Genomic DNA, 17677 nt, shown 5'->3' on the forward strand with positions numbered 1-17677 from the left:
AAAAGTAATTCCAGCCCTCTAGATCAGTATCCTTCATTGTGAAGGAAGCGAGTAGTATGGAGTCTGTGTGTCCAGATAAAATTTCAGAAAGTGGCACAAAATAGCTTGATTTTAGTCGTGCTGTATAAACTACTGCCTTAGGTGTCAACTGGAAAAGGTCAGTTTTCATTCCAATCCCAAAGAAAGGCAATGCCGAAGAATGCTCAAACTACCGCACAATTGCACTCATCTCACACGCTAGTAAAGTAATGCTCAAAATTCTCCAAGCCAGGCTTCAGCAATATGTGAACCGTGAACTTTCTGATGTTCAAGCTGGTTTTAGAAAAGGCAGAGGAACCAGAGATCAAATTGCCAACATTTCCACTGGATCATAGAAAAAGCAAGAGAGTTCCAGAAAAACATCTATTTCTGCTTTATTGACTATGCCAAAGCCTTTGACTGTGTGGATCACAGTAAACTGTGGAAAATTCTGAAAGAGATGGGAATACCAGACCACCTGACCTACCTCTTGAGAAATCTGTTATGCAGGTCAGGAAGCAACAGTTAGAACTGGACATGGACCAACAGACTGGTTCCAAATAGGAAAAGGAGTACGTCAAGGCTGTATATTGTCACCTTGTTTATTTGACTTATATGCAGAGTACATCATGAGAAACACTGGACTGGAAGAAACACAAGCTGGAATCAAGATTGCTGGGAGAAATCTCAATACCCTCAGATATGCAGATGACACCACCCTTATGGCAGAAAGTGAAGAGGAACTAAAAAGCCTCTTGATGAAAGTGAAAGAGGAGAGTGAAAAAGTTGGCTTAAAGCTCAACATTCAGAAAACGAAGATCATGGCATCCGGTCCCACCACTTCATGGGAAATAGATGGGGAAACAGTGGGAACAGTGGCTGACTTTGTTTTTCTGGGCTCCAAAATCACTGCAGATGGTGACTGCAGCCATGAAATTCAAAGACACTTACTCCTTGGAAGGAAAGTTATGACCAACCTGGATAGCATATTCAAAAGCAGAGACATTACTTTGCCAACAAAGGTCTGTCTAGTCAAGGCTATGGTTTTTCCAGTGGTCATGTATGGATGTGAGAGTTGGACTGTGAAGAAGGCTGAGCGCCAAAGAATTGATGCTTTTGAACTGTGGTGTTGGAGAAGACTCTTGCGAGTCCCTTGGACTGCAAGGAGATCCAACCATTCCATTCTGAAGGAGATCAGCCCTGGGATTTCTTTGGAAGGAATGATGCTAAAGCTGAAACTCCAGTACTTTGGCCACCTGATGCGAAGAGTTGACTCATTGGAAAAGACTCTGATGCTGGGAGGGATTGGGGGCAGGAGGAGAAGGGGACGACAGAGGATGAGAGGGCTGGATGGCATCACTGACTCGATGGACGTGAGTCTGAGTGAACTCCGGGAGTTGGTGATGGACAGGGAGGCCTGGCGTGCTACGATTCATAGGGTCGCCAAGAGTCGGACACAACTGAGCGACTGATCTGATCTGATCTGATTGACTAAATTCTTTTACAGATTGGAAATTTTAAAAGGCTAGTTCCTTTTTCTATTTCCAGTTGTTATAAGACTTTTAATGTGGCTGCTATGTTTCACCAGTAACTGTTGTAAATTTTTTTGCACAATTCAAAAGAAAAAATCCTTTCAGTTGGTGAGCATTTAAATTATTGGCTAGACTTCCCTTTCAAGCTTATTCCAATTCTGGTGGTGTATTTTTAATATACAAATGAAAAGCAAAATATTGTTTATCATTGTTTTTGCAATTGTGCCTTCTCCGTTTGCCCATGTTGTAATATGCCATTAACTTCTTTTTAATGGTAGACGAATCTTTAGTACTGTGGAAAAGAGCAGACAGAAATATAAACCAGCTTCTCTCACAGTGGAGTTCGTCCCTTTCTTTTATCGTAAGTAACAGCTCTAATTTCTCTTGCTTTGATTCTGATGTTACTCTGATCATTCCTTATTCTTATTCTGATTCTGACCTTGTTTCAGCTTGTGTATTTGTAAGATAAAGATCTAAGAACCTGTTACTAGAGAAGTTGATTGTTATTTTGCTGTCATTATTCCTCTTGGTTTTATTTAATTTACTGTTCTCTAAGTGTTTTGAGAAGAGCTGAATGTTTTAAAGACAATAGTATATTTTGGAACTTCAGAACTTTTACTGAAAATAATCTTGAGAGAATTGGTTCCTATTTGTATGATCTATATGGACTCTAGTTTTCTTTCTTTAAAAAAATGATTATGCTGTATTTCAAGAATATAGAACATTTTGCAGAATGTAATAGCAACCTCCTGTGTTTCCCACTCAAATTTGTCAGATTTTAACATTTTGCCATTTTACCACATTTTTGTTCACCTTTCCCCCTCTAAGAAATAAGACAGAAATAGTCCGTTGTAGGGCAATTGATCCTGCCCAAAATGTCTTCCCTGATGGCACAGACAGTAAAGAGTCTGCCTACAATGCAAGAGACTCAGGTTTGAGCCCTGGGTTGGGGAGATCCCCTGGAGAAGGAAACGGCAACCCACTCCAGTATTCTTCCCTGGAAAATCCCATGGTTGCAGGATTCTGGTGGGCTTCAGTGCATGGGGTCGCAGACTCAGGCGCAACTGAGCAGATAACACAAAATGTACATAAAGACATTTGGTTCTATGCAGTCGGAAAGAGTCAGACACGACTTAGTGACTAAACAACAGCAAAATGTCCATAAGACATTTGGCTATGCCAAAAGGTCCTTGAAATTTGGTCCTATCCAAAATGAGCATATTTGGTTCATGCTGAATAGTTTTGGGTAGGACCAAATATCAAGGAGCTTTTGGCATGGACCAAATATCTTATGGACATTTTGCACCGGACCAAAGGTCTGCTTATCAATTAGTTCTTTGATTGCTTGGTGAAGATGAATGCAATACTTTGCTTGACCACCAGTAGTGATACTGGCTTTAGCTAGATAATCAAGCTCATGTGTCCACACTGGGAAAGCCAGCATTCCAGGGAAACAGTGTAGGCATTTCTTTTCAGAAGGAGATCTCACAACATTACAAGGGCTTTTCTTGGATTTTCCAAGTCAGGATATGAAACCAAACTGATGGGTGTGTGAGCCATTCTGGCTTTGAAGTGCAGTATCCCATAGAAGACATTTATACCATTATATCCATGAATGTAACTTCTAAATCCTAGGAAAGGAAATGCCTAAATTATAATTTACACTGAAATCAGTGAAGCCCAGGGTTATAAGTTCGCATCAGGTTATTTATAGTCATCATAATCTTTCTAGTCCAGATCAAGGGTCATTTTTACCATGAACAGTGTTGCCTGGTAACACATTTGTCACACATTGACTATCTACATTTGTCATATTTCCAGTGATTGAATTCTTGGTGCATTTTCTAATAGAGAAGGAAGAAGAGTTTTTCTTACCCTGCATAGAGTGAATATCTTATTTTTCAATACTTTTTCATTTAATATTTTTGCACTCATTGATGATACTTGCAGTTATTTCATTCAGGGTTGCAATATTATCTTCAAATTCCATTCTTATACTTCCATAAGTTGTTATATTCTGTAAAAAGAATTTTCCCTCATCCATTGGAGATAAATTACAATTATTCCTAAAAAGGCTGCATAAAGTACTTCAATCTTTCTCTTTTACTGTTTTTAAAATGAGTTCAAATAATACTTAAGTGGGACAAAGGTTTTATTTCTCCCTTTTTTATGTATCACTGTGGACTCAGTCTTTTATTTACTCAGCATTTTAGAATCAGTTATAGGTTTTTTTTTTAAATACTTATTTTTATTTCTTTGGGTGCTCCAGGTCTTAGTTGCAGCACGTGGGATCTTTGACTTTTGTTGCACACCCAGGATCTTAGTTGCACCATGTAAAATCTAGTTCCTGACCCCAGATTTGAACCCTGGGCCACCTGCATTGGGAATGCAGAGTCTTAGTTACAGGACCACCAAGAAAGTCCCTCAGTTGTAGTTTTTGATGGTAAAATTATTCTAAACTTGATCACTGAGAATATTTTCTCCTAGAATGTTTATCTTTTCATTTGAGTCTTTTAAAACATAGAAATTTTAAATCTGAATGGAATCTAATTTATAAAATTTTTTTGATGATATGTGGTTTTTGTGTCTTCCCAAAGAAATCTTGCTAATTACCTCAAGGTCATGAAGATTTTCTCTTATGTTTTCTATTAGGTCAGTTACCTGTTTTAAGTCGGTATTTTGTATCTAGCCTAAGGTTTCTCATTATTGTTCCAGCAATATTTGTTGAAGAAACTGTTCTTTTCTTCTATTGAATTACCTTGGCACATTTGTCAGAAATTGGTTGACAGTAAAACATTGGTTGACTTCTGGCTTCTCCTTTTTGTTCCGTGTGTCTGCCTTTATGCTGTTTCCACACTGTACTGATTATTGTGAGTTGATACCAAGTCTTGAAGTCATTAAAACCTCCAGCTCTATTCTTCTTTCTCAAGTTGTTTCTGCTATTCTGGTTCCTTTGCATTTTAATATATGTTTTAGAATCTGTTTTTCAGTATTGTTACAAAAAAGCTTGCTGGGATTTTGATTTAGATTGTATTGAATCTCTGGGACTATTTGAGGAGAATTGCCACTTTAAGAATATTTAGACTTCCAACTCATGAGTCTGATGTATCTCATCAATTATTTGTATGTTACTTATTTTTTCAGTCAATTTTACATAGTTTTCAGCATGTAGATTGTGCACGTATTTGGTTAATTTATCCCAAAATATCTATCTCAAGTGCTTGTAGATGTAGAGTCTGTAAAATAAACTATTGCAGATTTTTAAAAAAGCCGTATTTTCATGTCTCTTTCTATCCATGGTAATATTCTTTGCCTTGCCTTGATAATATTTCTTGCCTGTTTTGTCAGTGTCAGTATATTGCTGACACTCCAACAGTCTTATGATTAGAATTTACATAGTGTATCTTTTTTACATCCTCTCTCTGTGTTTCCTGGCTGAATAGAACTCTGTCATGTGTGTGAAATCTCACAATTCGGTTTTCAACTTCTTTTAGGTTTTTGGCTGTCTGATGGGGTTTCATGGTTTAAATTAGGATTGGTACTTGGACTCAAAATGAGCCCTTTGCATATTTCTGGATTGCTTTTTCTGTATAGCTTCCTTCATTCTAGTACTGCTTTATGAATTCCAGTTTCCTAGGCCTCCCCCAACTTGTAATCTGTCTCCTATCTCTGGAAATAGCCATGTTCTTTTAGGGTTCCCCCTTTCTGTACATTTGTTCAGAAAATGTCTATAAACCGGAAACTGAGGTGATCCTTGAGTTCACTTTCAATTTCTAGAACCAAAAAAATCTCTAAAACCTATTTTGTCAAATTTTCTAGTAATTTATAGCAGGAAACCTTGTATAGTGAAATTATTCCAAAATAGCTGAGATGTCTTAATGTTTTAAATTTATCAATACCTTTTAACTGAAAATTGTTTCTTTTTGGAATGTTTCTTGTGTCTAAAATTGGAAATCATTCTCGTGTTATAATCTTGTCTTTGTGTATAGTGATGTATGTGAAAGGATATTTATTACTGGATTGTTAGCAGTATCAAAAGAAAGTGAAAAAGCATAAATGTTTATCAGTAGAGAACTAGTTAAGTAAATTAAGGTATGTCATTGTAGTGGAATGCTCTCTAGTCATAAAAATTAATAAGGCAGATGTATATGTTAAGATTGATGGTTTCTCTTTTTTTTCTATGAAAAATGCATATTAACCTTGCTTTTTAATAAATTTCAGCCTTTCACAAATAATTTTTAATATTTCCATTCAAACATTCCTTAGAAATCAATCAGTTGAAAGAAATCTTATGTAGTTATTTGAGAAATCTTATGTAGTTATTTGTGTATTGTATTCACAGAGTGTTTTCAAGAAAGTGAACATCTCAAGGAGAGTCTTAAGTGTTGCTTATTGCATCTCTTTGGAGCCATAGTAGCTGGTGGGCAGGTGAGGAACATGTTGAAAGTTAATCTGTAAAATGACAGTAAATAGTACAAACAGTTTGCCATGGATTATTTAATGAAGTCTTTGTCTTTTTGAAATTTAATGAACAAATATTTTTCTGAAGTTAAATCTTGTTTAAAACTAATTTACTTAGTTTTATTTATGAATTTCAAAAAAACTCAAGAAATAATATTAGCATTAACTATAAAAGTACTGCATAAATAGTTAGATTTAACAGTTTTGGGTATATGAAGTTCTTAGCTGTATTGACTTTCAGCTTCCAGTTTTTGCTTTAGAATATAGAGGATAGTCATCTCTGATAGTTCAATTGATGAAATCAGACTTTCATTTCCTAGGACATATGAATTTAGTCACTTTTCTGTCTACTTATAATTATTAAGTGCATACATACATGGTTTATATTCATTTTTTCAACCAACTCAACTTTTTTAAATTATTTACAGTAAAGAAGTTTGAGTAATGTTTATTTTTTTCAGTTGAATGTCTTAACAGCTGTGGTAAACTTTGAGTCTAACTGCTAGTTGAAAACAGGTTATAGTTCAGAAGGAACATTCTACTTGTTTTATTTAACCACAAATTTAGATCAGAGGTTTCTGACACATTTTGTACCACATACCCTTTTGGCAGTCTGATATAGCCTCTTGTCAGAATGTTTTCACATGCCTGAAAGAAAATACACACCATCACAAAGGAAACTATACTGAAATGCAGTTACTAAAATATTAATAAAACAAGTCTGTTACATAGTAATGGGCTTCTTTATAACATATCAAATTAAAAAATACAGCAGTCAGTCTAGTGACTAATGTAATTTTGAAGACGAGATGAGCATAATTGATGTTTAAAGATACTGTAACTGTAATACATGAAAATTATATGATTTCTACTGATGACAAAATCATGGGTATTGCTAATAATACTGTTTGGATTTCCTAGTGGGTCACCTTGCCCTCTCCTCTTCACTCTCGTAGAAGATAAAGAGTCTCCATTGTGAGAGGAATGGTGACCAGAATCTTATTTTTCACTTTATCTGCTTTTTCACTTTCCTTTATTAGCTAATATCCGTGTTTTGCTTCAGTTCCTCCCCATTTCCATCATTTCTCCACTACTAAGAATTAGTAAGTGTACAGGAACAAAATTGGAAATGGCATTCTTTTTGACTAGTGGAGAAGCTGGTTGGAGCCCATACCCTTTTTGAACAAATCCAGACTTGTTAATGCCTCTGGGTAATTGAACCCTAAGAGACTTCCAGTAATTAAAACTCACATGGATCAAATGGATATTTAAAGGCCAGTTTATTATTTTATATACTGAAAATAACTCAAAATCCTATAATTGGATCATAGCTATAATTACAACTATATTGAAATCATAAGACTGTTGAATATAGCCTCAGTACAAGGGTATTTAGATAAATTGAGGATCTAAAAGACATAATAATACCTTTATCATAAAGAGTTGAAGATTTAAAGTCCAATGATTGGTCTCCCTTTCCTCAGCATCTTGCCTGGCTTCCTGCTAGCATATTTATGCTGTTTCATGCTATGTTGAGAGCAAGGGCTCTGGAGCCAGACTTAATCCTACGTCATTTCTAACTAGTTGTATGACCTTGGATAAACTATTTATGTGTGTTTCAGTTTCTTTATAATGTGGAAATAATAACACACAAGGACCAAATGACTCATTGTATATGTAAAGTACTTAACAAAGTGCCTGTGATTATAAGCATGAAGTATATCATGGGTGTATCAGATTTATAACTCCTTAAAAGTGAAAGTGAAAGTCGTTCAGTCCTGTCCCAACTCTTTGCCACCCCATGGACTGTAGCCCCCCAGGCTCCTCTGTCCATGGGGATTCTCCAGGCAAGGATACTGGAGTGGGTTGCCATGCCCTATAGCAGCAAGTAGTAAAGTTCTAACAGCTTTAATTAGAAGTTTACCTTTTTCTCTCATTAAAAAGAAAAAAGCAGTGAACAGTCCAGAATGAATTTGGTGGCTTTAGGATCTTCGGGGACTTGGGTTCCTTTTTAATGTCAATTTGTTATCCTTACTGTTATGTCTTATGCTACAAAATAGCTTCTGGAGTTCTGGCCATCATGTCTGCGCTTTGGACACAAAGATAGGGGGTCAGTGAAGAAGGAGACAAATGGCAGGTGCCAATTATCTTTGAAGGAGATACTGAAAAGCTGACAGCATTTCATTTGCAAAACTCCATCAGATAGCTGCACAGTTGCAAAAGGTGAAAAGGCCAAGAGCCAAGGATCCTTCCCTCTTTTATTTGTAAAGTGATATCCTCTTCCTGGTCTACTGGCATGTATTCTTGACCAAGGACTACACCTAGCTACAAGGGAGGGTGATGAGGAAGTTTTCTACATGAGCAGATTACTCTCTGAATAAAATTAGAATTCTATTAGTAGTGAAGAAAAGACTTAATATGTGTAATACACCAGCAGTGTCTGTCAGAGTATCCATGTAAAAATTTTTTAATGTTTGTTTTTAAAGAAAAAACTGTCTGCAGATTTATTAAAGTCTCTTTGTTTTTGCAAATGTATAGCACTTGAGTTAGGTTTGGATTTCACTTTTTTTTTTTGTCTCTTATGTTTCAGAAGAATGCTTTGCAAGCAATTTCTCCAGCCACCATGGAAGTTCTTATGAGAGTTTTGGCTGACTGTGATTCTTGGGAGGATGGAAATCCTGAAGAAGTGGGTAGGAAGGTAGAACTTACTCTGAAGTGCCTTACAGAAGTAGTGCATATCCTTCTCACTAGTAGCTCCGATCAGCGTCAGGTGGAAACCAGCACTATTCTGGAGAACTATTTTAAATTGCTAAATTCAGATCATTCAGCTTTACCTAATCAAAGGAGGTCCAGACAGTGGGAAAACCGGTTCATAGCTCTTCAGATCAAAATGCTGAGTGAGTATTAGATGAAGTTTATTCTGTTCAGTTTTCTTTGAATCTACTTGTTTTACATTTATATTCTCCATTTTCATTTAGAATTCATGGCCATTGTATAGAAAATAGTGAATGTTTAATTCAGACTTTGTGTGACTGTTTTTAGATTTTGACTTTAAAATAATGTGGAATTGATTTGTCTTTCACATATTTGCTTTAGCAGTGACAAAATTGAGCTGTTATATTCTCTTTTGAAAGTTGTAATCCTCTCAAAGCATCAGTGTTAAAAAAAAGAAAATCAACTGTGATTTTGAAATTTTAGAAGTAAATTTTCAGGAAGTGCCATTTGTAAATTTCTAACCTACAGCAAAGGGTCATATGTAATCAATTTTGTATGTACTTCTCGAAGATCTCTATGGCGATTGCTTCAGCATGGCCCTCCTCTTGAGAGTTTCTGGTTTCTTGTTTTGTTTTGATTCCTCAGATCCTCTGTGTGTGTGTCTTGCTTTTCTTTCTCTTTCTTTGTGTTGGTTGTTCTGTGTCCCTCTGTGCTTCTCTCTCCCCCTCCATTGCTTCCTCACCCAATTTCTTTCCCTCTCCTTCTCTCTGCTCCCTGCAGACTCCTTAACCAATATATGTGGTTTCTTTTTGTATTCTTATTAGATGAATAGGTATACTAATATTATTAACTGAGAGTTCTTTTTTATGGAAATAAAATATTTTCATTATAGCTAAACTAGAAAATTCAGAGAAGTTAAAAGGAAAAGGTTTTTATATGCTGCCATCTGACATAACCAACACTAATGGTTTGTTGTATAACTCTAGAGACTTTAAAAATTGTGTGGGTATGTGTGGTGTCCAATTTAAAAAATACTGGACATCAAAATCTTAGTGAAACTTAATGATTCATTACAACAGTGTTTTGTATATAGATTCACCTTATATAGTTTCTATTCTATGTTATAAAATATAATGTTTTAAAATTATAAATTTGAAGTTTATAAGGAAATTTGAGTCTTTATTGAATGGACTTCTTTTTTGTTACGAACTTACATACTACGTATGTCAAATTCCCCTTGATTTCCAAGTGAGGACATCATTTTTGGTAGGAAATAGGACCAAAGCATCATCACAAATAGATTAATTACCTAACTCTCATTTTCATGATGGCTATATGTTAATTTTATGCTGTATAAATGAAACTGTGTTGCCAAATATAATCAGGTGTTACTTATTCATAGCAAGTTGGGAACCACAGTTTGTTACACTTAAATTAATGGAAGAACACCTAAGTAAATCTCTGAAAAATATTTATAACTCATATATGCAAAAATAAATATTTTTGATAATAAAGTATAAAAATGTTCACTTTTCTTATGAAGAAATGAGTGAGTGAGTGAGAGTGAAAGTCGCTCAGTCATGTCCTACTCTTTGCAATTCTCTAGGCCAGAGTACTGGAGTTGGTAGCCTTTCCCTTCTCTAGAGAAGTACAGGATTTGTTTTCTACTCCACCTCCTTATTATTTCCTATTAATTTACATCTATTTGTCAGCTGAAATGCCTAAGTTAAATATACAGCTAGAGTGAATGTTTCTGTGATCTCAAATATTCCACTTTATTAATGGACGATTTTGTTTTTATTTTCCTAGATACCATCACAGCCATGTTAGACTGCACAGATAGACCTGTTCTTCAGGCTATTTTTCTTAACAGTAACTGCTTTGAACATCTCATACGACTGCTACAGAACTGCAAGGTATTTTTCTGTTATTACTATTATTATTGTCTTTAATTTTAAGCTCTTATTTTATGTTTTGATTTTATCTCGAATATATTATAACCATAGCTAAATTTGTGGTAAATACACATAACATAAAATTTACCATCTTAATCATTTTTTAAGTATATCATTCAGTGGTATTAAATACATTCTCATTGATGTTGCAACCTTTACCACCATCCATTCCCCATAACTTTTCATCTTGTAAAACTGAAATTCTGTATCCATTAAACAATTTCACATTCTCCTGTCCTTTCAGCCCCTGGCAACTACTACAGTTTCTGTCTCTATGATTTTAACTACTCTAAGTACCTCATATAGGTGGAATTATGCAGTGTTTGTTTTTTATAACTGGCTTATTTCATTCAGCATAATACCTCAAGATTCATCCATGTTGTAGCATATTGCAGAATTTCCTTTCAAGACTCAAGAGTAACTCATTGTATGGATATATATGTATATGCCATATTTTATTTATTCAGTCATCTGTTGATGGACTCTTGAGTTGATCTTACCTTTTGGCTATCATGGATAATGTTGCTGTGAACATGAGTATTATAAATATCTCTTCCAGACCCTACTTTGAATTCTTTTCGGCGTGTGGGCTTGCTAGATCACATAGTAATGAAACTTTTGATTTGTTGAGGAACTGCCTTACTGTTTTCCATAGTGGCAACACTGTTTTGTGTTCCTGTCAACAATGCACAAGAATTCCAGTTTCTCCCATATTCTCATTAACATTTGTTTTCTCCTTCCTCCTCCTCATTCTCCTCCTTTTCTTCTTCTTCCTCTCTTTTATTTTTGATAATAACCGTCCTAATGGGTGTGAGGTGGTATCTCATTTTAGTCTGATTTGCTTTTCTCTAATGATTAGTGATACTGAGCATCTTTTCATGTGCTTATTGGCCATTTATATTGTCTTTAGAAAAATGTGAGGTTCTTGGTGCATTTCTTAATTTTTTTTTTTTTAGCTTTTTTGTTGTTAAGTTTTAAAATCTTTTTTTTGTTACACATTATTAAAATTTGGTATGAGCATTTGATAAGCATATGTTTTTATACTTTTGTTTCATTTAAGATTATTTCATTAGCATTTTCTGGAGAAGGCAATGGCACCCCACTCCAGCACTCTTACCTGGAGAATCCCATGGACAGCAGAGCCTGGTAGGCTACAGTCCATGGGGGTCACAAAGAGTCAGACACGACTGAAGCGACTTAGCAGCAGTAGCAGCAGCAGCAGTGGCATTTTCATGTGTTACGATTTTAATATTTATATATTATTATATTAAGTGAATATATGACTTAAATATTCCCTATAGTTAAGTATATAGATACTTAACTATTATACAAAACTTGTTTCCAGTTTTGTTTGCTATTACATAATTCTTTAAAGTTTCATGGGACAGAATTCTATTTCTAGTACACTATTAGATCAAAGAGCATACATTTTTTAAAGCAGGGAGCACTGTATGGAAAAAGCTTATAAGTGGAAAATGTAGAAAAGTAGAAAAACAAGAATACTATTAGGGTTCTTGATGTATACCTCCAATTTGCTTATTTTTAAAAGTTTTTACTGATTTACACTTGTAGCAAATTTGCATATGAGTACATAATAACTCACATCTCTGATTATTATATATTCCCATAAATATCAAGATGCCACCAAAAACCTTTTAGAGAGCTTCGTGAAAACCCTTTGAAAATAAAACTACTTCACAAAGCTTTTACTTTCTATTTGAGGTATTCCTTTCATGAATTCCCTGTTGAAAAATACTAGGGGTTCATTCTGATTTTGTGAGAATATTCCAGAATAAAAATTTTAACATCAGCTCCTTGAATTTTTCCACACAGTTAGGAGAGTATCTTTGAAAGCATTATGTCACTATGTTGCTTAACTTACAGTAAAACTATAAAGAATAGCATAAAATAGTAAACAATATATTGATAAAATAAGTCAGAATGAATACTTATGAAGTCAACACAAGTACCAAATTACTACTGAAATGTCAAGATTTCTCTGTCCACCTTTTAAAAATCATTCTTGGGGAAGAAATCCTAGGGAGGTGAAAGCAACATAAGAGAAATATTTGTAAAACCTTCTCTGTGTTGTAAAAATGCAGTGTGGCTTTATGAATTATAATGATAACTTCAGTGATAGACAAGATCTCACATGTGTAGAGAAACTGTTAATCACATACTACAGAAGGAAGAATCACTAGGATAAAATAATTTCTACTAAAATTTTTGGTATGCATTTATACAGTATGTGAAACTAAGATATAATGTTTAAAAATCTCTGTCATATGGTCAGCAGTACCTTTTTTTTAAGAATACAAAACTGTTTGTTTGACATAGCTGTCATGACAACAAGCTAATATTTACTCTTTCTACCATGTTAGAAGTTAAAGTTTCTTATAATTTAGATCTTGAAACTTGCTGATGGTCATAATGTTTTAAAATTTAATTATTTGATGGGCTTTCCTGGTGGCTCAGTGATAAAGAACCCTCTTGCAAGTGCAGGAAACACCGGTTTGATCCTTGATCCACATGCCGTGGAACAGCTAAGGCCATTTGCTACACTGTTGGGCCTGTGAGTTGCAATTATCGAAGTCCACAGGCCCTAGAGTCCATGCTCCCTAGAGTCTGTGCTCCATAACAGGAGAAGCCACTGCAGTGAAAAACCCACACATTGCAACAATAGAATAGCCTCTGCTCTCCACAAATAGAGAAAAAGCCTGTGCGGCAATGAAGACCCAGCACAGCCAAAATAAAAAAATAAGTAAATAAATAAAATTTAATTATTTTATGCCATTTGGGCTTCCCTGATAGTTCAGTTGGTAAAGAGTCTGCCTGCAGTGCAGGAGACCCTGGTTCTATTCCTGGGTTGGGAAGATCCCCTGGAGAAAGGATAGGCTCAGTTCAGTTCAGTTCAGTCGCTCAGTCTTGTCTGACTTTTTTGCAACCCCATGGACCACAGCATGCCAGGCTTCCCTGTCCATCACCAACTCCTGGAGTGTGCTTAAATTTTGGGTACCCATTCCAGTATTCATAGGTTTTCCTTGTGGCTCAGCTCGTAAAGAATCCACCTGCAATGTTGGAGACCTGGGTTCAATCCCTGGGTTAGGAAGATCCCCTGGAGAAGGGAAAGGCTACCCACTCCAGTATTCTGGCCTGGAGAATTCCATGGACTGTATAGTCCATGGGGTCACAAAGAGTTGGACACGACTGACTGACTTTCACTTTCACTTTGATGCTATTTATCACACATTTTGCTTTTGAGAAGAAACCCATTTTGGAGAGGAAAGCTAGGTTCTGGGACCTGAGCCTTTTATCCTGGCAGTATTCTGTATTTGTGGAATATTCTAATCAGAATCCCTATAGATTCCTCACTAAACATTAGAGTTATTAAGTTTTTTTTTAAATTTTGTAAAAAGTAAATGGCTCATAGCTTCATTGAGTTAACCAAGCCCCTTCACCATAAGGCTATGATCCATGATGTATTGGGATATAGTCAATTGACAGTGTTGTGATAGTTTAAGGTGAAGAGCAAAAGGACTCAGCCATACATATACATGTATCCATTCTCCCCTAAATTCCTCTCCCATTCAGGCTGCCTCATAACATTGAGCAAGGTTCAATGCGCTCTACAGTAGGTCCTTGTTGGTTATCCGTTTTAAATATAGCAGGGTATACATGTCTATCCCCAAAGGACTCATTAAGTTTTAAAAACAAAGGAGAACCTTGCAAATAAACTGTCCCAACTCTCTTATTATACAAATAAGGAAATATGTCCTAAGAGATTAACTGACCAGCCCAGGGTTAATGCTAATATATGATGGAGGTAGGATTTCTTACACAGGTATTCTGACCCTAAGCTCATTGTTATATGTGGTTTTTTAACTGTATTATTGGTACTTAAAGCCACTGTTTAGTCAGTAGAAGAATATTTTCTGTGTATCAGGTATAAGAGAATTACAGGTTTTATTCACTGTATATACAAACATTTGGTGGAGATAGGTGATATAATTTATGAATGTATAAAAATGTTTGACATATTGTGAAAACTTAAGTTTCTAAATGTGTAATAGGATGCTACAGATGTCTGATTGATTTCTGTTAAAATTTTTTTTTTAAAATAAGGAATGAATCATTTGTTCTTTTATATAATAATACAGAATCAAGACAATTGTCATTTAAATATTTATACCCATTTGAAGCATTGTCAACTAAAGTTTAAAGTATCATAAACAATTCATGAATTACATGGGAATCTTTAGGCTTTCTGCTGCAGTTTCTATGCTTTCTTTTTGCTCTTCTTGCATGACATTCACCAACTGGTTTAAATACGCATTAATTTCCTTGAATATTTGTGTAAAATCTTTTGAGTTTCATCATACTATAGCATATTTTAAATATAGTTCCAAGGAATCATATATTTACTTTTGCCTAGAAAATCCCATGGACGGAGGAGCCTGGTAGGCTGCAGTCCATGGGGTCGCTAAGAGTCGGACACGACTGAGCAACTTCACTTTCACTTTTCTCTTTTCACTTTCATGCACTGGAGAAGGAAATGGCAACCCACTCCAGTGTTCTTGCCTGGAGAATCCCAGGGATGGGAAGCCTGGTGGGCTGCCGTCTATGGGTCGCACAGAGTCGGACACGACTGAAGCGACTTAGCAGCAGCAGCAGCAGCAGCATGATGAACTTTAAATATTTAAGCATTATTTTGTTTTACTATATTAAATTTTGAAAGGGGAGATATGCTTTGAGTTAATGAAAATTTTTTTAAAGCTGTCCAAAAATATTTAAATTAATGTGAAGAAAATAACAGCAAATTTCTAGCAGCAAAGAGGATTCAAAACCATTATGTTGACTTCAGTACTTTGCTGCTGCTGCTGCTGCTAAGTCACTTCAGTCATGTCCGACTCTGTGCGACCCCATAGACGGCAGCCCACCAGGCTCCCCGTCCCTGGGATTCTCCAGGCAAGAACACTGGAGTGGGTTGCCGTTTCCTTCTCCATCAGTACTTTGCTAGTTGAAATCATTTTTTTTAAATATACATATGTATATAAAGTTTCATTTGAGGACTTAAAATTCTGGAAAGCTTTTGATGTTGTGGCCTTGCTCATCTAATTTGTTTTCTTTATTTTTTTCTCTTTCTTCTTCACATCTACTCTTTAAAATCAACTACCATAGAAATTCATCATCATGACAGTCTTAGTAGAAATGAGAATTTAGGAGAGGAACAACAAAAGAATACCTTATGGAAAAGAGTGTTAGGAATGAATAGACAGAATGGTAAAGTTGAAAGCCTGACTTTGGGAAGCACACCTCTGGACACACATTGCCATAGTGACTTTTGACATTGAACAAGTTTCTTTTTATTTTTAAAATATAGATTTTTATTTACTTTGTAGAAAAATACAGTGTGGAGGTTTCAGAGGAAAAAGAAATATAAAAATATATTTTAAATATTTTTTACAATGCATATATATGTGCATAATATTTAAATTACTACAAAATATAATAACAATATTTATGTGTATATTTTTAATGTAGATGTATTTTCCTTTACAAAATTGGAATACTACTGAGTGTTATTTTATTCTGCTTTTAAGTATTTTATATCATGAGTCTTTCCATAGGCCATCATGTATTTTTTGAAAAATTACTTGTAATGACTGTAAATATTTCAACCCAGCAGTTCTCAAATCATGAGATCCCCAGGATCATTTTAGGGAGTCTTTGAAGTCTGATCTTAACCAAGTTTCTTTTTGAGGCTAATTTTCTTATTGAACTTTAACCAAAACAACATTATAAACGTCTGAATGCAGAAGCAAATAGGAGAGTTCATTTGTTTTCTGTTAAGCCAGACATTTAAAAAATGTGCAAAAAAATGTAAAAGCAATGCCATCCTTATCAAGGTATATTTTGGAAAACAGTTATTTTTCATAAATATGTAATTTATAGATACTCTGAATCCCTGTTTCTAATATACAAGATAGTATAAATTATGCTCAACTCTTGATAATTTGGGAGAGTACTGCTGTAAATTTTTAAAAATTTATTTTTAATTGGAAGATAATTGCTTTTACAGTGTTGTGTTGGTTTCTGCCATACGTCAACATGAATCAACCCTGAGTTTTGAGAATATTGCTGTAAAATTTTAAACAAAAACATGTGGTCATATAAATTTGGGAAATGCTACACACTGACCTCCCTTGTCAAAGTACATATTAGCATATTTGAGACTCTAAGAAGTATTACCAGAAAGACCCCTTTTTTAAAGTTACATAGTAATTCACAAGCATGCATGGCTTCAGAACCATTACTATGCATTATTTACTACAGTATCTTTAGTCTCTCAGTAGCAGTTTCCTTCTTTTCTGAGTCATTCTCTGCTGATTCTTGAAGAATTCAAGAACATTAACTAAGTATTCCTAATAATTATTTAATTATTGCTGTTGTTTCTTATTTTAGTAACTTTGAGTTTCAGAGAGGAATCAATAATAATTAATTATGCAGCATATGTTAGTTGGTCATTGAAAAAATGGATAGTTGATTGTCATTTTAAAGTGGTATACTTCATGAGTGGCTCCCTGGATTTATTTTCGAGACACATGGCAATCCATTTAAGCTTCGCTTCTACTCGTAGGTAACAATTTAATTTTCTTTCTCCATTATTCTTATCTCTGTTTTTAACAGCTGTTTTTAAATGCTAACAGTAAGGTGGCAGACAAGAACGAGAAAGACCTTGCCAACAAATTACTGACAGAAATGAATGAGGACCAGGTATCTACAAAGCCTGCATCTTGTATCAGCTGAAGACCAAAATCAGTCAATGGGAGCACCTGTTCCTGTACTTTTCTTCTTATGTTTTAAAGTACACAAACCTTATCTATTTCTAATCTTGAGTAATTATTTTTGAAAATTATTTTAAAAATTAAAAATTGCTATCTAAAAGATAAATATATTGAAATCTTGCTGAGGGATATAAACAGTCAACAGTATCCC

At 34.9% G+C, this 17677-nt stretch overlaps 1 protein-coding gene across 6 annotated transcripts in view; it reads left to right on the plus strand.

The window, feature by feature from the left end:
- NBEAL1 (neurobeachin like 1) overlaps positions 1–17677 on the plus strand; it is a 155681-nt gene that overhangs the window by 40836 nt on the left and 97168 nt on the right. For 4 of the 6 annotated variants that reach the window (XM_025278024.2, XM_025278019.2, XM_025278018.2 and 1 more), the window contains 5 exons: positions 1829–1911; positions 5893–5978; positions 8602–8908; positions 10536–10642; positions 17369–17455. In XM_025278024.2, coding sequence (XP_025133809.1) covers positions 1829–1911; positions 5893–5978; positions 8602–8908; positions 10536–10642; positions 17369–17455 — 670 coding nt within the window. The remainder of the gene's footprint in view (positions 1–1828; positions 1912–5892; positions 5979–8601; positions 8909–10535; positions 10643–17368; positions 17456–17677) is intronic. The other 2 variants (XM_044937458.1, XM_044937460.1) reach the window with 2 other exon arrangements.

Source organism: Bubalus bubalis, chromosome 2, assembly GCF_019923935.1.
Source record: "Bubalus bubalis isolate 160015118507 breed Murrah chromosome 2, NDDB_SH_1, whole genome shotgun sequence".
Taxonomy (NCBI): Eukaryota; Metazoa; Chordata; class Mammalia; order Artiodactyla; family Bovidae; genus Bubalus; species Bubalus bubalis.